Raw genomic sequence first — 23,064 nt, forward strand, 5'->3', positions numbered from 1 at the left:
TTTGGGGGAATCCAGAGTACCCAGAGGAAACCTCCGCAGACAGAACATGCAAACTCCACACATGGCTCTGGCTGACCTGGGATTGAACAAAATATTCGACCTTCCAAACCTGCCTCATAAATAGCTAAACAGAGCTCTTTGGGGACCAAATCATGACTAGACGGGTTCATCAGACATTCACAACCAGAGCGCGAGAACACACCCACCGGCTTATTGTGGTGGAATCTGTCTGTCAAAAGCTTAAAGGAACAGGCCACCGTTTCTCCATTCTGAGACATGTTCTTACCTGAGTTTAGACGAGTTGATACGTACCTGTCTGGTCTTTGTGCCCGCCCGTGGAACAGCATGGTCGCTTCTAACTTTGCCCCCGTTTGGAGCTATAGGAATACATTGGGAGAGGCCAAATGCTAACAACATCTTTAGTCGTTTTGCGTGACTGAGCGCAAGCACAAAGACCAGACAGGTACGTATCAACTCGTCTAAGCTCAGGTAAGGACATATCTCAGTATGGAAAAACGGTGGCCTGTTCCTTTAATAAACCTGTCAACCTTCAGCATTTACAATACTTATTTTCAGTACTTATTTTAAATACTTATTGGCATTAATTAGTTGAAATACTAATGCTTCATTACATAAAAAATAAATAAAATGAAACTGACTAAAACTAGACTTTATAATTTTCTTGCACTAAAACTACAACCTTTTGAGTTTCTGTCGACTAAAACTAGACTAAAACTACCACATTTAGAAATAACCAAACTGTGACAAACACCGAGAAGCATTTTCGTCCGAAAGGCTAAAAGGAAGAGGGCTGCCAAAACCGCTGCTTCCAAGTACTGTGTAATAAAATATCTAACCTTCCAAGTACTGTCTCATAAATTATCTGACCTTCCAAGGCCAAGACCACAAGCCCAAGATCAAATCAGGACTAGACAAGGTCTGAAAGGGACTGAAAAAAAACGTAAATTGTCCGAACGGGTGCAAGCCTTGTCTAAATCAAAAGAAAAATAACACCTACTGCTTATTTGCGTCTTGCTTAAGATGACAATGACAATGACAGCGATGTCTGAACCACCTTTTTGAAGCCCTAGTACCTCTTGTAATGCACAGCTGCAAACTCCACCGTCAAATGTTACGAACAAATGAGTTTGTTGGGAACTTTTCTCAAATGTTGTGAGCTTTCAGTGATTTCCCAGGCCACCGTCTTGAGGTCTAAAAGCATTGAGCCGCGTGCATCGATCCCCAAAAAGTCACGGACCCGAAACCCACGTTTTCACTTTGTCCAGCGGGCCAATACCCCGCGATCAATTATGCGACATTTTCCTATGAATTATCCAAAAGCAAAAGCCCGATCCTGATCATTTATCTTCATGACAAGGCGCCGTTATCCCGCTATATTTATCCAGCCACTCCACAGACAAGCGCGACAGGCTTGGAGATTGCTGCAATGTCAAAAGTAGCATGTCCTTTCCCGTAATGGAGCGTGTTCGCGAGCCTCACAGTCGCCCTTTCCCCTCCAGATGGGGCGTAAAGCGGGCTGTCTCTCCTCTTTGTTGCTGGTGTGCTGTCCCTGGCACTCCCCGGAACACTGCGGCGCTATCATATCTGAGCCGGCTAAAACAAGATTAATGCTCCTAATTAAAATGCACATAATCAAGACATCCAGCTCCGTTCGCCGCTCTGCCACACCGTCCTCGCCGAGCACACTTTCTCCGACTATTGGGGATAATAACAGTGACGCCAATTTGTGTTTAAATCATAGTTCGACGTGTCGCTGTCCTGCGTTCATCAAGCAAGACGTATCTCAAGAAAACATTACATTTTACAGGAAGCAACCATTTTGGATTGTCGGGGAAGAAAGACATTCTTTCTGCTGGAACCAGTTTTAATTATTAGTTTGTTTACGGTGAATGTGCCTGACCTCGAAACTCTGTATATGTGTTGGTTGATTTCAAGGCTTCAGACCTTCGTCATAAAATATGTTTTGAGACACTCAGGAGAAAGCAGCAGTGGTGTGGTTTCCATTGTGTGAAAATGATTTATCTGTATATGAGCTGTTATTTTACCCACCGATAGATCTGGAGAATATTTATGTGGTTAATTGATAAGTCTTTTTAGCAGCAAACGGTTGCTTAATTTTATGTCTTTAAACTTTAAGCCAGTGCTCTTCAATTACTTTTTTCACTGGGCCAGATTTGTTGGAGGTCATTGGCCACTCGGCCGGTCAGTCGGTGAGCCGACCACTGCCACCAAACCCATTAATTTTTTGGGGATAAATAAATGATAATTTCATTATCATCAATGCTTGAACAGAACAGAATTGGGCCTAAACACAACAATTGTATTATATTCCAGCATTTTAAGGCTTTAAAAACATTGCAATGACATATTAATACAGATAAATAAAGAGCCAATAATAAACATGGCTACTCAGAACTAAACAAGGATTAAACCAGGGCAAAGCATGATATATCAGGGCTAAGGCAGGACTAAATCCCATAAACCAGACCAAAGGCCTGATACAGAATAAGAGAGTTACATGTGAGACCAGCTCATCTCAAACAACATGAGTAGCTCCTGCTCAGCCATTGCTCCTCTCAGCTTTGGGGACATACGCTGACCAAACACATGAGCCGCTGTTCTGTCCAGACCTCGTGCTTTAGGAAAAAAGTGGAAAAAGCTCCTCAGGGATGGCGTGCTCATCCACATATTCAGCCTCTCTTTTACCTGTTAACTTCACAAAGAGCATCTCTGCGCTTGTACATTTCCCACAAAGACGTATCAAATGAAGTCGCCTATTGACTGGGCCCGCTTTAAGCCTTCGATAATGTTAAGATTTGGAAGATCCCTTCTTCATGTCTGATTTAAGAAGCATTTACAAAGGTTGGTGCACAAAGCAGGGGCAGTCATAAACTCGAGGACAACAGTGCAGACTCATGTTAGATCGGCGCCACTAATAATCAGCACAGTTTAACCTGGTGCCACATAATATAAAATTATATAAAATGGCATGTTCTTGCATTGTAGCGGAAGAGCTTCTAACTTCACCCCGGTTGGAGCTATAGGAATATACTGGGAGAGGCCAAATGCTAACAACATCTTTGGTCATTTTGCGTGACTGAGGGCACACACACAGACCAGACAGGTACGCATCAACTCGTCTAATCGCTCAGGGAAGAACATATCTCAGTATGGCCTGTGCCTTAAGCACAAGCACAGACACTGAGCTTTGACGCTTCGACGGTTATTGTGGCTCAAAGTGGGCGTGGCTGGAGCGTTTGTTTGAGGCTAACGCTAACATTAGCATCGAGGACGTCTCTGTGTTTGAGGCTAATGCTAACATTAGCATCGAGGACGACTCTGTGTTTGAGGCGAACGCTAACATTAGCATCGAGGACGACTCTGTGTTTGTCCAACATGTTCTACATTGAGATGGTATTTTAGACTTGGGTAACTACAGTGGTAGGAGAACTCTTTTTTGCACAACCTGCACACAGCAGTACAGCTGCCTATCGTCCCATCAAGATGTTTTTTTAAAACTAAACTGAGTCTCCAACAGGCCGAGTGAAGTGTCTCCGTCCATTGCTGTTGTCCGTCCAGTTGCGTCAGATACACGGGCGTACCAGAAACAACGCAAATAGAAAGGTTTCGGTTCAGGAGTTCAGGCTTGGGGGGAAATCGGGGGGAATATTATGATTGATTGCGTTAAAATAATTAACGCGTTAAAATCTTTGTAATTATTATTCGAAATTAACGCGTTAAAGTCCCACCCCTAATATAAACAGATATTTGTATTGAATTTTACAGTTTACATTAACAAATGCTGTTATAATTGCAATATAAACCACTTAAATATATACCGTTACAAAAGTTGCTAACAGTAGCCGCTTACCTTTAGCATGAGATCGATAGCTTCCCTTCACAGGCAAAAAAAGCAATAATCTTTTAATGAAGACATCATTAATGAAGATGTTTTCTTTATTAATGTAAAATCCAAGTTAAATATTACGTATCTTGCTAATAATTATATATAAAAATAAAACTGCCCCTTTATGCTTCAAAGACACTATGCGACTTTGGAGAATTAGTAGCCAAGATATTTAAACAAAATGAAAGACATTGACTAAAGTCTTATCAGCACAAAAACAGGTTGGTTTAGTGTTTCTCTCCTCATTAAAATTCAAAAAGTTACAAAGGTTCCCCTCATTATTTTAAGAGGTGACCACAGCAGAGAACCAGGGGACACAAGAGTACCTAGCTAGGCAACAGTTTCGACAATCGAGACGCCCCCCCGTTCGCCGTACCCTTAATCTGACTACGGAGCAAAAAGCGGTTATATTTGCCACAGAAGGTCATGTTTTCGAATGTCAGAACACTCCGTTTTATCTCACCATCTGCACTGTTAAACCCTTCAGTGGGCCGCACAGCCATTAGCGTCTCCGCGCATGTACCGCCTTTTGTTTTTAGCGTCCCCAGTGTGCATGCTAACTCCCTCAAGCTATTTTCTTTTCTTTTTCTTTTTTTTCCCCCTTCCTTGCATCAACCCAAGTGATCCCTGTACCTCCACGACTCACTGCGCTCCAAACAAGGGGGGGGGGGCAACTCATTCCCCATTGGCTTCCATGCTAATTTTAGCTAGCATCACAAAGCTTAAGGACTGAGCAAAAAGCATATAAGATAAGATAAGATAAAATGATATGATGAAGTTCCTGTCCTCGGCCGGGTCGATGATCTCGTTGTCCTTCAGCCACTCCACCCGCATGACCTTGGAGGATGGAGAAACTGTAGCTGCCCTCTGTCTCCTCTGATCATCTGAAACGGTGCACCGTCTCCTGGGCTTGTCCCCGTCTCAGAGCGTGGTGTCCTGCACTGGTCAGCTCCACCTCGTCCCTCCTCTTCCTCCTGCACAGCTCCCTCCACAGTCTATCACCATAGGTCCCTTTTGTTGTTTCCTGTAGCTCCTCTTGTGACGCCATATATATATATAGCCAAATCCCGTTCTAATTATTAGCCGGACACGTGGGATATTTAAAACATACAATCGTATTTACAGTACTGAACGCTATATCATGTCACTAATTCCGTTTAGCATCTCCGAGGATTAGCCCTGTTTAATAATTCATTTGAAGAAATTAATTAAAAAGTGCCATCAGCAGGTTAGCTAGCACCGCGCCAGTTTTATAATTAGTTTTTAGAAGCTAATCCCGCTGCGGTCAGGGTGGTTTAGCCTTTCCCGACACCGCGGCATTAAAATATCCTTCTTTTGGGCGGAATATTTATTATTCTTTTTTTTTTTTTTGCGGGAAATGCATAATTTAAAGTGACTTGTGAAATAGGCCAGTGTGATTTATTATGCGCCGTTAGGGGGTTATATAACTGCGGGAGTCCGATGGGCTAATGGGGATTCAATGATTAGATTTTTTTCCTTTTTCTGTGCGGAAAGTACAAAAGATGAAAGGTGGAAATAGTGGCATGGTTATTAGAATTTGGGATTTGGAGAAGGACGTGCAGAGACGGAAAAAAATGACTCCAAAAAAGGGGTCATTGCGGCTAAAACTAATTTAAATACTATCATTTCCATTCTTTGGTGTGACAATAACTCTCGTCTAAGCTTTGTCTCTGCAGCAAATTCCAAAGTCATTTCGCAAAATACTGTGTTAAAAGATAATATGGAAGACAACTGCAGTACTATATGCATTGATGCTATAACCATAAAGTTTACATGCAGTAGTTTTACGACTGGAAGTGGTCTAGTGTTACGGAGCTTCGCCCATTTCCCAAACTATTTATGCGGGAGCTATTCCAGATTGATTTTGCTCCGCTAATGTTTTTCGCGCTGTAATTTCACTCTTTTTCCTACGGTTCTACAGCTCATTATATTGGGATATTTTTGGTTAGCAAACAGTTCCCCACCAACGAAAATAAAGGTATGTTTTCATCTTTCATATCCCACTAACAAGGACGGGAAAGTTGGCTGATCAATTACCACAACTAGTCATTATATACAGTATAGCCCCTAAAGTTGCAGTCTTTGCTTGGGCACATGACCGCAATCACAATTAGAGCGGTCACTATCGGGCAGCAACGTATGTAGCGTAATATCCTGTCTATATGGGGTCTGACTTAGTGTAAAAGTTGCTAACCCCGTAGTTTAAACCTCTACGAACACGCTCTGAAGTGCATGGCAGTTCAGATTTTAGTGCATAAAGTTTAGCGAGTTGTTTCCTTTAACATCTCAGTTTTGATGTCATCGTAAAACTCAGACTAAACTCACCTTTTACGATGTGTATTTTATGACGTTTTGTTGAGTATCACTTCTGAGTTTTTCAGGAAATCACTACACCTTTGTTTTTCCCACACATATTTATTCACAAATATGGGTTCTAAAAAGATGAATCAAAACAACTGGACTTACTTTAAAAGAACAGGCCACCGTTTTTCCATACTGAGATATGTTCCTACCTGAGCTTAGACGAGTTGATGCGTAAGTGTCTGGTCTTTGTGCGTGCCCTCAGACATGCAAAACGCCCAAAGATGTTGTTCGCATTTGGCCTCTCCCAGTATTATTCCTATAGCTCCGAACACGGTGAAGTTAGAAGCGATCACGCTTTTCCACGGGCACACACAAATACTAGACAGGTACGCATCAACTCATCTAAGCTCGGGTAAGAACATATCTCAGTGTGGAAAAACGGTGGCCTGTTCCTTTAAAAAAGAGCTGACAGTGACGTCATCTACTGTCACTGGGTATTCACCATGTCTTTATCTGGTGGGTGTGGTCAGCACGGACAACAGCTCTGAGGAAACTGTCTGGATGGACAGCGAAACTGTCAGCACTTTTTAGAAGTAGGTCCAGTTGTTTTGATTCACCTTTTTGTGAGTTTTTCCACTACCTGGATGGCTGAGAAACTACATTGTTTTAACAAATATGGGTGTGTTTGGTGTCCATGTGTAGCACAAAAGACGACCAAGCTGGGCCTATCTCACCGGCCTAGAGCAGGCGTCTCCAACCTTTTTCACATGTTGAGTTACTTTTACTACCAAAACCATCAGAGAGCTATGCTTCGAAGACACTTGTAACAATAGCCAAATTCACATGCTCTTCCAGTAGGATTTTCTTCCAAAAATCCTGACTTTAGCAGGACTTTAGCCTGCTGGGGGTGCACATGTGGGGGTTGGGTTATGAGACTACAGAGGCGTACACCCTGGAGAGTTTGTAGCCACAATATTTCAATAGAATTACAGAAAATGTGCATTTTAAGAGAAGACTTCATTGATCACTTGTTCCATCAAGAAACACTTGGGGTGCAAAATAAACAGGACATGTGCAATCAAGTAATAGTAACTATATGATAGAAATCCTGTCCCTATCCGTTACTTTATTTGCAGTGTGTGTTCAGAACAAAAAGAAGATATTTTTAAAATGTGACTTATCTAGCACGTGTGAAAAGCCTTTGGCGAGCTGCCAATAAAAGACTGGAGAGCTACTGTTAACTCCCGAGCTATTGGTTGGAGATCCCTGGCCTAAAGACTAGTTGGAGACTCGAGCTGCCACTGGTCAAGGAGATGTCTCCGAAACGTCTCCTGGAGATAAGGCGAGTCTCCATTTAGTCTCAGTGAAAACAAACATGCACGCGGAGACTTTCAGAGAGCTGAAATTGAACCTGCCGGTAAGATATGTATTTGCGCAATCAATCCGAGTGGCCCCCTTTTTTTCAGGGAGACAGCAGTGGCTAAAACACAGCCGTGATTTACATGTCTAAATAATTGTTTTCCTGCCCGGTTACCGGCAGTGCCTCGCCTTCGATTTCAAACATAGTAAATTACAAATGTAACTCCAATCGCTAAACTAGCAAAGTCGCAATTAGATACTTTTTCACGACGCCAACAACAGCCAATCAGCGCGAAACCGCTCTGTAGCTGTGCTGCTGGACGTCTTTTTTGTCCTTTCTGGCATGGAGTTTATCAATATTCCACAGTCTGAGGCTAAAAACGGGAGCAGCCCTCCTCTTCTATCATGCTCCTCTCGCTGAAGCCCTGCATTATTAAGCGGTCATTTGAATAACGCTTCTTATCTGCAGAGGAGAAAACGGGGAGCGTGCCAGCGGTAATGGATGCGCGACTGGAGTCTGACAGAATGAGAATTATTATGGAGCGTTTTAGGAGAATCTCAGACCTGACCATATACTAATGGATGTAATTTGAACCCCAAGGATCATCTCATGCCAATAATAGAAACGGTTGATTTCTGACCATTTTAGAAACAATAACTTAAATAAACCTAATTTGCCGAAATGCAAACCTGTTGATTAAAATGAATGGTTGGAGCGTGTTCAATTTGTCACGCAAATACAAATGAATGAAAAGAGGCTACGACGGCTTTGCCAAGTAATTCCTATCGCTAAAATCTTTCATTCATTTTCCCAGTTCTGCTTGTATGCTGGGGGTTTTTTACGCTGTTTTTGCTTCTTGTTGAGTTTTTGAGGATCTGTTCTTTACTTGAGGAGGACTTTAGTTTGTGAACTTTACTCCAAGACAGATACATCAATTATGTCCCATTTCAAAGCCTAAGTATGGACACTCCAGAACAGTAGGTGGCGCTGTGCAGATGTGCTGTCCGTGCCACTAACTCAAGGGAGAAACTTAGTCCCCGTTGCCGTACAGGTGGTGAATTCGTCTAAACATTTCAGCTTATCGTTAGTCTGGTTTCCACGTTTCCTACGTTGCCGATGTCTCTCAGAACTGAACCCCTTGTGCTTCTGGACACTTCAGGTCGGTTACAGTTGCTGAAAATGGCAGAACTTCAAGATAATGTATTCCTGGTGGCTTCAAGCTCGATTATTCTTAAATCTTAAGTTCGTCGCTTTGTGTTTTCTCCCGTCGTCTCGCTTCTTGCTGGTTCTGTGGCTCCGTCCCAAGAGTTTTAGAAGTTTCAAGAGTGCTGCATCCCTCTGACCAGTTTTTAACTTTCTGATGCGTTTTCCTTCCCATTGAAGAATAGCTGCATAATAATGATTTAGTGCGGCCCTGCTTTGGCCACTCTTGCTCTCATTACAAACATGGCCATCCCCTGGGATACTTCAATCCAACAGCCTGTCAGTTTTACACCGTCTGGAGTTTGAAAACGTAATAAAAAACTCACTTGTGTCATAATTGTGCAGTGTGCATGCGCTATTCAGTCAAAGCAGTCGGGATTATAGTGATTGTGGGCGAAATCCGACATGTTTGTTGAAAGTAGGCGGCAACATCCGTAGACTGACATTAGCCAACAGTAACGATATAACCAGAGAGCTTTGGAACAACTCATTCTCAACTGGGGAATAAAACACTGTGTCCAAATGCTTGAACGAGAACAATAACGCAGGTATTTTATATATTGTTCTTTTATGATCAACTGCGACAGGAAATCTAGAATTCTCAGCGGTTTTGGCAAGACGGAATTTATTTACCAGTCCTTTTGTTGTGATTGTTGCGGTTCAAAAATACCAGATTTTTCAGGCAATTTTTCCAAAAGTTGAAAAATTGTGGGTGTTTTTTCTTCTTTAAAGGGACTATAAGGAGTTTAAAAATGTTAAAATTAAGTATTTTCCTACCCCTACATGTTCCAGCCATGTCCTAATGTGTAGAATGAGCTCAGACCTGTTCACCACAACTGCCTCTAAAATCCTGTACGGTCACTCAAAAATGTGTCACTCCTGCCCGAATTGCCGTCATGCACGAGCTTAATATAGAAGGTGCAGTTACACATATGGCCTGAGGTGGCAGTAGTGAGTATAAAATGGCGAACTTGCTTCCAGCCCCTTTAACATTTTTTTCTTTACATCAAAATTAAAGTTCTTTTTGCATTTTACGTCTGTTTAAACCACATGTGTCAAGATCAAGGCCCGCGGGCCACATGCGGCCACAAAAAAGTAAGCCTCGAGCCCATTCCTGTGCCAAGTTATGGATTTTTAAAGAAATAGCCAGCATGCTCACTCCAGCCACTAGGGGGCAGCTTAAATTTAAAAAAGGAAAGAAGTGTCCAGCAGAGGGCACTGACATAATAAGAGATCAGGATAGAAACAGCATATTATAGCCACGTGGTAAATGGTCAGTCTGCGCCCGGGGCGGCTGTGGCTACAATAGTAACTTAGTGTCATTGAATGTGGAGTGAATGAAGAATGACTTCATGTAGCGCTTTGAGAAACATGTGACACAGGATGATAAAACGCAATAAGTGTAAGCCGTTATTTATGAGGCCACAGTCTTTTACAATCTATGTGGCCCGCGAACCTGAATTTCGGCTCACAGCACAGAGGGAATGGGAGAGTTCAGCTTCCTGGCAGCCTTTTAAATGAAGCTGTCCTTCAGTCAGTTGGACCTGTCCCGAGACTCCACTCATTCCTCGTATAATGTTTCCACTTTTGTATTTGTTAATGTGTCAGTCGTATTGTTTGTCATCGCTCATAAGTCACCTCTGTGTTTCTGTCTCATCTTCATCGACAGATCCCATCCTCACCATCCTCATACTCACCTGTCCATCCGTCCATGTGTGTCGTCCTGTCCCTCTGAAGTACTTTCATGAGGTAAGCGCCATCATCATCATCAGTGTCTCTTCATCGGGCTTAGATCTAGTAATCCACACGTTTTTGACTGATTGGAATAGTAACCAACACCCATAATTAAAGGTACAATTCATCAACCTATTTACATTTACATTTACTCAAGTACTCAATGTACATAAAGGTGCATTATGCAAACTTTTTAAGCAGAGAAAAAGTTCATATTAATGTATATTTGATCTTTTAGTGACCCAGCAGCTGTATGGGTTAGCATAGCATCTTTATTTACCATCACAGTGGCCTCCAGGACGCTCCAGGGTCAGTTATTTTTAGGGTTCCCGGTAGGTTTTCTTTGGGGATGGAACTGTCTCCATGGTTACGTATACATTCCACCCAGAAAACCCACTAAAACCCCCAAAACCCCTGAAATAAAATTACTCCTGGAGCTCCTTAGAGGCCACTGGGATGGAAAGTAAAGGCACTAAGCTAACCCGTACAGCCACTGGCTCACTAAAGGTCAAACATCAACTTGTTGTATAATGCACCTGCAAGTAGTTTTTTCATACAGTGCTTTTTTACTAATCCCGATTTTCTTTTAAAAGTAACTAGTCCCACTGTGAGTAAATCTTTCAGCAGGGTGACCAGATTATCCATGTACAAAACAGGGACACGATGGGATTTTGTGAGGGGCGCCAAACTGTGACGCCCACGTTCAATGGGCTAACTTCAATGTTTAAGGCGCATTGAGTTGCCTTGTTTACGAAATGCACGGTATAAATAAAGTTGCCTTGTTTATAAAAGTCTAATGCCAACTAAATGGACCACTTTTATCCCGTTAATTACAGTCACTATGGAAACGGTCTGTTTGGCGTGGCCTAAAAAAAACACGACACCTGGGACAGAGCTTGTGTAAAACTGGGATCTATCAATGGTTTTGAAGAAATCTACTGGGACATGGGACAGAGGGCTCAAAACTGGGACATCTGGTCACCCTATCTTACAGTGACAAATCATCATTTTGAGGCGTAGAATCAATGCGCGTTTTGTTTACTTAAAGGTGCATCATGCAACTTTTTATGCAACAGTAAAGTTGACATGTGTGCGTATTTAAGTATGAGTGGTCAGTATGGCGCCTTTACTTTCCATCACATAGGGCTTTTCCACCAAGGTGTTGGTTCTGGGCTGGTTCAGAGCTGGTTCTGGTGCCGGGTTGGTTCCATACTGACTTGGTTTTCCACCAAAATGAGAGCTGGGCCTATTGTCATAGCAACGCTTTGGGAAGTCAACATAAAACATGGATAGTAACATCTTACTACAGCCACTTCTGGTTATAAAATACAGAAAAATAAGTTTATGTTTCGGTCACAGCAGCCGTTAACATTTTGATTTCTTCTTTCTAACTCTTGTTTTAGCTGAAGAGCATAAAGCAAAACAACAGTTTCCTCCACAGAGACTGTTTTGGCTTCTCCAGGAAGTTATAAGCACAAACTAACTAATATTGATTGTTTGTTGGAGGAGAGAGCCACGCCCCCAGCTGCTGACATCACTGGTGCTCGATCCTTGGTCCAGCCTTTAACTGGTTCCCAACCGGCACCAGATTTTGGAACCAAGAGCCAGCGTTTTTTCAGTGGAAAACGAAAGAACCGGTTCTGAAACTGGAACTGGCCCAGAACCAGCACCAGCACCAGCTTGGTGGAAAAGGGCTAACAGTGGTCTCTGGCGCTCCAGGATCAGCTGTTTGGAAGGTTTTCTCTGCTGACGGAGCCTCTTATAAGAAAACCTACAAAATACATACTCTTTACTTGTACCTAAAGTAAACATATTTTAAAGCAACGTTCTTCTTAATTGAGTGAATATACTCTACCCACCTCACCTCTGTCCATGACACAGAGTAGGTTTAGGAGCAGGGATACGGTAAAGGTTAGGGTTATTTACATAGACTTATCCAAAATCACATCAGCCTGTCCCTCCCCAGCAGACTGTCGAGCACTGGCCCCACGCAAAAAAAGCACAGGAACAGTAAGATGGCGGTGCTGGCGCTGCGTTTTGTTGATGACACCCCTGACAGAGATCGCTGTCTCGCGGTACGACCTGTGTTTTTGGAGCTACGGCTTAAGGTTTTCCCCACAGCGAGGGATCCGGCGTATACGTTAAGAGAGCGGAAGAGCCGGAGAGGAAAGATGCGTCGAGAGAGGGAGATGGGAGAGAGAGAGTGAGTCCTTTAAACAGCCTCTCCGTCTGCAAACCACCGCAGCTCATTCAATAAAGAGCCTGGGACGCTCTTAAAGGGACAGTGCCCTCTAAATGGGACGTTAGCACATACTTATGGGTGCTTATGGGCCACTGCCGAGCCTGCTGCCAGTGCAGAGGAGCCGGAAAGAAAAGGAGCAGAGACGCAAGTCCACGCCCACGAGAGACAGAATATGTTTATCATTCAACTCAATTACCCTCATTTTTTCGGATTATAAGACGCTAATTATAGGGATCTCGTGCTACAAGATCGTGTGAGATTAAACAGCCACGAGATCTTGCAACATCAAATCCCACAAGATTTTTCGGCCCTGAGTAGATGAATATTGTGGGTTTTTCCTTTATTTCACTGCGCTGAATCCACTTTGTAGACGGCTTAAAAGTACTTAGAATATTGAGCAATGTTTACATGATACAATGGTTTTCACTTTTGATTTTCATTTTGTTAAACTGGCGCATTTAGTTGCCTTGACTATGAAGTGCGTGGTATAAATAAAGTTGCCTTTCCTTCAGTGAAAGGAAATATTTCATTTTCTTCATTATTACAAATTAGGGATGTTCCGATCCACTTTCTTGAGCTCTCGATATTTTAACACGTCATGCTGGCCGATACCGACCCGATTTACTCTTTTTGTATACATTTTTGTTAATATAATACAATATATACATTACATATTTTTATTCAGTTTCATTTTTATATATTTGAAGCAAATAGTGTGCCAAGAACAAAACCGAAACTATTATTCACTTATACACATTATATCACATGAAGGTCGAGGCCCGGCGGTCACATGCGGCCCACAAGGTGATTTAATGTGGCCCTTTGAGGAGCATGAATTCCTGAGCATGTCAAAAACAGTCTCGAGCCCATTCCTGTGCGGAGTTATGGATTTTTAACGAAATAACCAGTTTGCTCACTCCACCCACTAGGGGGCAGCTTAAATTCAAAAAAGGAAAGAATTCCACACATGTCCAGCAGAGGGCACTAACACAATAAGAGATCAGGATATAAACAGCATATTATAGCCATGTGGTAAGTGTGTCCGAGGGCGGCTGTGGCTACAATAGTTACTTACTGCCATGGAGTGAATGAATAATGACTTTATGTAGCATTTTGAGAAACATGTGGCTGATAAAGTGCAGTAAGTGTAAGATGTTATTATTTATGAGGCCTTTACAATACAGTATATGTGGCCCGCGACCTGCTGTGGGGGTCAATCGACCCTGCATTATATTACGTTACATTACATTACATTACATTACATTATAATATATTATATTATATTATATCAATATTATATTTTATATATGAATCTATTCATTTATTACTCTTGCGGCCTTTATATCAATATACAAGAAAATTTAGATTGAATTTTAAATTAGAAGCTAATGTTGCGTAATATACAAATGGCAATTTACAGTTTTATAATTGCAGCATTTTAAACCTCTTCACAAAACAACAGAGATATTCTGGTTTCAGCTCTATCTGCTTGTAAAGGACATTCAGGTCGACTGCATCATGTTTTTAAGGGCTGTAAAAGATATAAACATTAGGACCACATGGCTGAGTATTACACATAAACAAAAGTGCACACCTACGAGAACGCTCTCATCTCCGCTGTTGGATTGGATGTTCAAAGTGCGGATGTTAGCGATAGCAGCTATCGATAGATGCTGGGACATCCGACCCGTTCCAGTCATTCAATCCGATCCAGTCGATACTGATTCCGATGCCTGGAACGTCTCCTGATACTAAATATCAGGATCGGGACAACCCTATTACAAATGATGTCAAAACCTTGTCTTGTCTCGTTCTCGTCAACTCAATCTCGTCTCGTGGAATTTGTGTCTCTCTCGGCTCACCCTAATTGGTTTCTAAGCAACGGGGAGCAATTGCAGATGAGATTGAGATTTGCAGAGTCCATACTATTGTGCAATCCCCATCGCCTTTAACGCCGACAGTGTCATAGCAAGAAGTGACCATCATGACCTATCAGCATTGGCCCAGGCCTTCTTCCCACTGAAATGCTAACAAAGGGGCGTTCTGCTAGCACTCACTGCCTTTGTCTTAATGAGCCCCGTATTATGCCACGGTGAAGGACAAAGTGACCGCGCACTCGTATGGAAGTGATAGGGCTCTTACACACACCGGGCGCCGCGCTGCGTTTGGGAGCCCTCTCCAAGGCTCCGTGAAAAGCAGCTCCTGTGGTAATGAGATATAAGGGACTGGAGAGGAGCCTTTGTGCTCTCTGCGCCGACTGAAGCTTTTTAAACAAGCCCTGGGGGATTCACATTGGAGAGAAAGATGACATATAAAGTACTAGCTAATGAGACAAAAAGGTCAATTAAGGATTTTTTAAATATACATGTATAAACTAGGGCTTCTCAAGATCACGATAACCTCACGATATGCTGCTGATACTGTATTAGTTGATTTGTTTAATTTGTTTGTTTGTTTATGTGGTCGGGACAGCACATGTTCATCAGCCCCAACGGAAAAAGGCAGATATACCCATGACTGAAAGTGATACTTCAATTTTTAAGATCTCAATCAGAGCTTTAAAATGAGCCCTCCCACAACTTCCTGGTCCTCAGGGGAGAAACATCAGGAAAAATCGGTCACAAGTTTGTTCACCTATTGATATGTTTTATGTTGCAGACTTGCTTATATGAGACTTACTATTTTTTTTGTTTTGGAACCTACTGATTTTTGTCTTTAGAACGGGCTCCCTCTGAAGTTCCTCGTGAGCAGAGATCAGGTTCCTCCTCACCCCCTCCTGATTGGACCTGACAGGCGGGTTCACAGTAAAAGCTCGTCTCATTTGTCCAAGGAACAAAGGGAGAGACTGGGACCCAGGTGGTCAATGAATTCCATTTGTAAAACATTTAAACTTACAGACTCTTGTGCCAGGTGCTTGACTTAGTACCTTGTAGTAAGAGTAAACAAAACGTTAGCACTATGTAATGAAATTAAAGTTACAGATTGACTACTGGAACGAAATCACAAGGCTGAGCTCGACTGATGGAGGGCAAGGCAGAAATTGGACACAGACAGTAAGGTTTAGAGTGATAGGTACCGTGTATTGATGCGAAATAATTAATAACAACCAAAACCCAAATTATTTACAGCGATTGAACAAAACAGAAAAATAAATACATTCAAATGGCCAAGATATTTCTGAAACAGTTCTGAGTTTCCCAGTAGCGTAATCCAATTCACACCATGAAAAGTCCTGATAACGTATTGCAAGTTTGGTTTGAATAAAGCGTAAAATGTCCAGAGTTGTAAGAATGTATGGCACTGTGGAATCTGAGCTCCAGCTTCCTACCGGACAGTTCCAAGGAAGTTCTAACAAGAACTAGGGACTCTGTAGGTTCCTGGTTCTATAATGGTTCTGGGCCTTAGCTCGCCATCAAGGGCACCAATTCCATTTTTTTTTACCAAAGTCACCCACATGACATGTCAGATTCCCCAAATCCACAGGTCCCACAGGTAGACTGACTCTAAAAGTTATTATCCACATGTCAAAGCCAGTCGAGTTAGTTACAATTGTTTAGACTGGTCAGTTTTGACAACTGACCAGGAGGAGGTGGAGGAAGCACCCTAACACCTGGGATTGGCTGGGAGTGACAGGTGACTAGTCATGTTGATTCAAGGACTTGGAGAAAGGGTGAGAAATTTGAACTTTTAATCAAAGTGACCTGGAATTCATTTTAATTCAAACTGATTCCACCCCTGGGTTACAGTATCACTTTAACAGCAGAAGAAGAAACGCCCAAAGTGAAGAACTGCAACGCAAAACTCCAATTGGCGAATCACAAAGACTGCAATAATTGTAATAATAACTTTCCCTTGGGTCGTGGGGAGTTTAAAAGTGGCTAAATCTGTCTAAATTCTCAAGACTCATTTGTCTGTTCATACTCACCCCTCTGAAACATTCTGCTGCTCGTTCCCCGCGAGCTTCTGTCGTGCCTTTTGTGGAGATGGCGCTAACCGGACGCTGCTGTGTGATATGGAGTTCATAACGTGACGGCGTCTCGCTCCCCCGTGAGTGAACGCACAGCGATCACTCAGGATTCACATTGTCACATCGTAAATTGGGAAAATGATTATGGATACGGCTAATTCATTCGCAGCGTTTTCCTCCGAGGCGCGGAGTCTTCAGAGCGACACATTAGGGCGACGGCGGCTCCTCCACAGCAAACAGGATTTTCCTCCTCTGCTCAAAATGACATCTAATTCATTATAAGCATCTTGTAAATTTGACTAATTGACGGGTTAGTGATGGGCTTATTATTCCAGACTTTATTAAAGATCGAGATCGAATGGGGAAAACGCGCTAGGGTTTGTTTAAGTCGAGACACGGCAAGTGAAAATACTGATTTTTCATATCAGGGTCAATGTGGAGATTTCTGCTCATCTTAGTTTACATGTCAGAAATAAAAATGAGAAACTCGCCCCATTTCATGACCTTTGGTCAGGAGGGAACTTGAGATTTCCATGAAGTAACACCAACATCGTGCAGCAAAAGCTGAGTTCCCACACTTATTCATTTATAGAATATTGACATATTTTATATCCACGTGTCCTGAGGGTCCCTGCGATGACACTGTAATACAAATATGGTCGTTTCCTTCCTGGGAGGCACCCTCTACGAAAGACCATAGAAATGTGTCGCACATGCGCAGACGTTACAAAACTTTAGGGCCGGCTTTCTCAAAATGAGGTTTTCCTTCCACTCTTGCAACATCTACATCTTCAGTCGCTCCTACAGACTTTACAGTCTTGGAATTAACAATAATTAGGGTTATTTTCAAAGGGATTTTTAATTATCTACACTGCGTTCCAAATTATTATGCAAATTGTATTTTTGTGTCAAAAAGGTAGACTTTTTTTTTTTTTTTTAATGAAACTCATGGATGGTATTGTGTCTCAGGGCTCTTTGAATCACTGACATTAATCTCAGAGACCTGGGATGATTAGTTTTCAGGTTAAGCCCAGTTAAGGGAAAAACTACTGAAAAAGGATGTTCCACTTCATTAAGCAGACCATAATTTTCAAGAAATATGGGAAAGAAAAAGGGTCTCTGCTGATGAAAAGCGTGAAATAGTTGAATGCCTTGGTCTAGGTATGAAAACCTTCGATATTTCATGAAAGATAAGCGTAATTATCGCACTGTTAAGAGATTTTATGGATTATTCAGAGCACACTCCGGTTTGTGCAGATAAAGGCACAATATGGACGGTTTCGGTTGGGGCGGTTAGCGCTCTCGCTTCACAGCTAGAAGGTCCGGGTTCGATTCCCACCTGCATGGGGCCTTTCTGTGTGGAGTTTGCATGTTCTCCCTGTGTCTGCGTAGGTTTCCTCCGGGTACTCAGGTTTCCCCTACCACTAAAAACATGTACAATAGGCCAGGATGAATGATGTGTGTGAGTGAATGTATGGTGGTCAGAGGGTCCGTTGGCGCAGACATGTGCAGTCACGAAAGTGCTTCTGTCAGTCTCCCCAAGGGGAAACTGAAGCTACAAACGTAGTTTACCACCACCGAGTATGGAGTGAATGTACAACTGTCTCATGTAAAGCGCTTTGTGACTATATGTCTGTGAAATATAAATAAAGATCTTCTTCTTCTACTTCTTTCTGCCAGACAAACACATCAGATTAAGAGAACAGGTGTAGGACCCTCCAGAGGCTACAGTTGTGCATAAACCTTCTATCCAGGCCTCCCCTAAACTTTTAATTGAAGCTCATGAACAGAAACGGCTGCAGTGGCTCAGAAATATATGAAGACTCATTTTCAAACAGTCTTGTTCACTGATGAGGCCGTGTAACCCTGGATGGTCAAATCAATGGAGTAGTGGATGGTTGGTCAATGGCCACAATGTCCCAACAAGGCTGTGACGTCAGTAAGGAGGGGGCGGAGTCATGTTTTGGGCCAGAATCATGGGGTGAGAGCTGGTCGGCTCCTTTAGGCCCTTTTGGAGTTTCTGACTGACCACTGTCTTCTATGCTACAAAAAAAGAACCGTGCTTTCCCGAACAAAATCATCTTCATGCATGACAACGCACCATGTCCTGCTGTAAAGAATACCTCTGCATCACTGGCTGCTATGGTATACACAAGGGCTCCTATGGTAAAATATAATTTTACCATAGGAGCCTTTGTGACCTGTTAAGATTTTTTTGATTGAAATAGCTTTTGATTTCAGTAAATATGACCTCCTATTGCTACAAATTCAACAAATGACCATTTTCAGTTAATTACAAGCTTTAAAATGTATTGACACGATGAGTTGCATAATAATTTGGAACAGTGGATTTTGAGGTTTTTACTATATTTATTTTTGAAAAAAATACTGTTATCACTGAGAGTTTTTTTCAACCACATTTAAATGATCCTCTACCAGTTAAAGACTTGAAAATGATGCTGACTCTCATTTGAGTCGACAATTTAGAAAATCTTACTAAATGTCATTTGCATAATAATTTGGAACACAGTGTAGTTCCCAGCCTGATTTATTGAGATTTGAACCCCTCAAAAAAACAAGGCACGATTTTTTCACTTATCATAATCTTATTCAAAAACTAAACAAGAAAAATGGACCTGCATCGTCTGGCCTTAAGAAAGAGTTTGAACATCCTAGAACCTTTGTCTACCATTGAGGGCAAGCTTTTCTCTTCTCTGCTCCTCCATTTCCGAGAATTAGAGCCCACACTTGCTCAGCTACTTGGTCCAGCTTTGGCGATGAGTTGATGGATGGACGACCAAAAACAAAGAGTCCACCTCAATTTAACAAACTGTTGTGATCTGGGGTCTCTGCCGCTGGTCAGGCCTAGATTCAGCAACGCCATGAGCGCAAAGAATGTGGCCTTCAGAGTAGCTCAAGAACAGTGCGTGGAGAGCGCCATAGACTGGGTTTGCGTGGCCGAGCAGCCACACAGAACCAAGTGCAAAGCGAAGGAGCGTCGGATGCAGCGGTGTAAATCCGCCAGCGGACTCCAGAGCGGGCTTTAACATCTGCCAAAGGGACTGCGGATGAAAATTAGGCACATTCACAATGTATAATGTTGATTAATGAGCACTGTTCCTTTTCAAGTAAGTAAATAATGAAGTGGAGACATGTTCTCTGGAGTGACTATAATCTTCTCCATCTGTTGATCTGATGGACGAGTCTCGGTTTGGCCTTGCCTGGAGAACAGAACTTGTCTGACTGCATTGTGTGAAACAAGTGTCTGCTGAAATGAGCCGTCACTCGTCGCGGGGAAATCTTAGGGCGTAGCTCAAAACAGCAGGTCAAACAGCGACAAAGATTTCAAATGGAACGATAAGTTTGTTAAGTGTGACGTCACGACATCCGCTTCCGGGTCCTAGCATGCCGGCCAATACGCGAGAAAAAAAAAACATTAAAAAGTCTTTAATACAACCATCAATATTTCTAAAACTCAACGGGGAGTTACTGAACCTACTTATTTCTCAGACTCTTTAGCCAAAAATGCCGCACCTACTGCTAAAAAGTCATATTTACTAAAGTCGGTACTTCCGGGGTTAGCCTAGCTGCTGCGCCGTTAGCATTTATCTCCGCCAAACCGGATGTAAATATTACTTTTACAGCAGTAGGTGCAGCATTTTTGGCTATTGGGCCTGATAAATAAGTATGTTCAGTAACTTTCTGTTGAATTTCAGAAATATTGATTGTGGTATTAAAGACTCTTTTGTAGTTTCTCACACATCTGCGACCCCGGAAGTAGAGCTGCGACGTCACCACTTAACAAACGTATATAGTGCGAGCAAAGACGAGCTGCGACAGACCTTTGGAATGATCACTTGTTTCCACCATAGGATCTCTGTCAAGTGTCTTGTCAACAAGCAGCACAGGTCAGGCATGAACTCGGCCGAACGCACTTACCCGTGGAAGTAAACAGCGCTAGCATGCGGCACTCGCCTCAGCTAAATGCACACCGTTGTTTGGCCGCCTGAAGCTGCTTTAGCAAAACTTTTGGTTGCAGCTACCATTCTCTTTGATCACACAGTGGAGACGAGTGCAGGCTCACGATTTTCACAATCCCCACGTCGCGCAATGTGACATGTAATTAAAAATCGGATTATGGTGTGGGGGGCTATTTAAAAGGAGCTGGTTTCAGTGAAAGGAACTCTGAATGAACACTAAAGTACAAAGAGATTTCCATGGTCCCAACTTTGTGGGAAGGACTTGGGTGAGACAGTTTGGTGTGGATGAAATGGACAAATCTTACACACCCTACCTTAAATTGCAAAGTGTATATAACAAAAGCTGTCATTTTGAAGTGATACAATGTCATCTGTAGATAATGAAATGTCCCTGGTGACGCCATGAGGTCTTGTCGTGCATTAAAAAAGCACCAACCCTATACAAACATGTTCTGGAATTCATGTCAGTCTTGTGTTAGTTTAGCATGTTCATTCTTTTCTCAAAAGTTAGTGCTTCTGGGTGTGTTAAACGTGTTGCAAATCTGATCTCAATCGACGTATCTGTGCTCAAATGTGCAAATATTCCCTAACCCTCCCCGTCTGGTCTCTGTGTAGGGTTCCTGAGCACTGGGGACCAGGCGGCCAAAGGGAACTACGGCCTGCTGGACCAGATCCAGGCGCTGCGCTGGATCAAAGAGAACATCGGGGCCTTCGGAGGAGATCCAAACCGGGTGACGGTGTTCGGGTCAGGGGCCGGGGCGTCCTGCGTCAGCCTGCTCACCCTGTCGCACTATTCTGAGGGTGAGTGTCTGCACTGGGGCTGCACGGTTAACCTTTATCAAATCACTATTGCGTAAGACTAACCCAAGGGCAGAAGGTTTTTTTCCCCCCTGTCTTTGAGTGATGCACTACAAAACGTAAATATCAAGCATCAAGGAGGATTAATCTTGTTTTGAGTGGCCTTCACTCCTTTACCACTTTAATATAGAAACACTAATGAAAATAAATATACTGCTGATCGAACCAAGAATACTTCACTACATTTTGCAATTTCTTTACCTCATTGGCAAAGAAACAAAAATAAAGACAAAATGTATTGAAACATCTCAGAACAAGTGAAATCTCGTGAACATGCCAAGCTAAATCTTAACTAGTCCAAACAACTCAAATTTTAATTATTATGCTCAAATTGAGACATTTAAACTAATGTAGTAATTTACTTTTTGCAGTGTAGACATGTTTGCCAATCGGAATGATCGAGCCTCGCTTCCTTTGGCTGTATGAGAAGAGACTTCAGGAGAATCATGTTTGTCTGCGCTGCAGTCGCGGAAAACAAACTCCATGTGTGTGTCTCGCACAGCACAACCTGCAGACTATTCCCCCTTTCCCTGACAAACTACATGCTTTTTCAAAGATTTTCAAAGATATAAGTGGGAGCGAGCGTGATCTCAGCGATTTCCCGGTGGCCGTGATTGACAGACGCGATCAGCCACTTAGAGAAACGCTGGATATGACGCAGGAACAAGCCGCAGGAAGTCTTTTCAAAAACGTCCTTGTTCACGAAGAACGCGTCCAACGCTGTTTCTTGCTCTGGTTTTGGTGATTTTTTTATTTTATAAATGATTGAAAACAGATGAAAAAGCAGAACAAAACAGTGTATCAGTCGCCACGGCGCCATCTTTAATGTTTTGGAAGAGTACGGTGTCACCGTACTCTTCCAAAACATTAAAGATGGTGATGGCTTCTGTCTCTCGAGCCGTGATTGGACCGATATTGGTAAAATCGAGAAATGTTTGTCTGCCAGCAGCCGCCCAGACCGTTCTTCTTTCAGATTAGGTCGCAAAATGATCATATCATCGTGGAGCGGGCTGGGGTGGTCAAAAAAAGCCGCTCAGAGCCATGCGGCTGTATCATCGTATTAAGCTGTGTGTGATTGTTAGATCTTTACAGGCGGTTTTTGATGTAAATATGAGGCAGATTTTCATAAAGCAAGCCGTGTTTTGCAGCTTGTGATTCAGGGAACACTTTTATGTAGCTGAAAGGGAGAAAGTGCGAGAGCGCAACGTTTATTAGAGAAGATAAAAACTAAACATGTTTTTCTGACAACTCCATAAGATGTCTCTTGTTTGTATCTTGTTGCATGAAGCTGAAATGTAAGAACTGAGAACCATGTGTTTAACAGTAGTTTTAGGGCGGGGGCAAAAGATCGGATCAGATTGTATCGCGATACTGTCTGCTGCAATGCCAAGTATCGACACTTCATAAAAGTATCGCAATATTCTCAGTACTTGTGTTTGGAGGCATTTCCATACTGCACTCCGTTGT

At 42.6% G+C, this 23,064-nt stretch overlaps 1 protein-coding gene across 2 annotated transcripts in view; it reads left to right on the top strand.

Annotated features, from left to right (window-relative positions):
• The window catches only part of LOC306967729 (neuroligin-4, X-linked-like), a 166,004-nt gene that overhangs the window by 61,307 nt on the left and 81,633 nt on the right, over positions 1–23,064 (top strand). For both annotated transcript variants that reach the window (XM_079562882.1, XM_079562881.1), the window contains exon 5: positions 21,355–21,540. In XM_079562882.1, the coding sequence (XP_079419008.1) occupies positions 21,355–21,540 (186 nt within the window). The remainder of the gene's footprint in view (positions 1–21,354; positions 21,541–23,064) is intronic.

The sequence above is a fragment of the Gobius niger genome, assembly GCF_951799975.1.
Source record: "Gobius niger genome assembly, chromosome: 9".
Classification (NCBI taxonomy): Eukaryota; Metazoa; Chordata; class Actinopteri; order Gobiiformes; family Gobiidae; genus Gobius; species Gobius niger.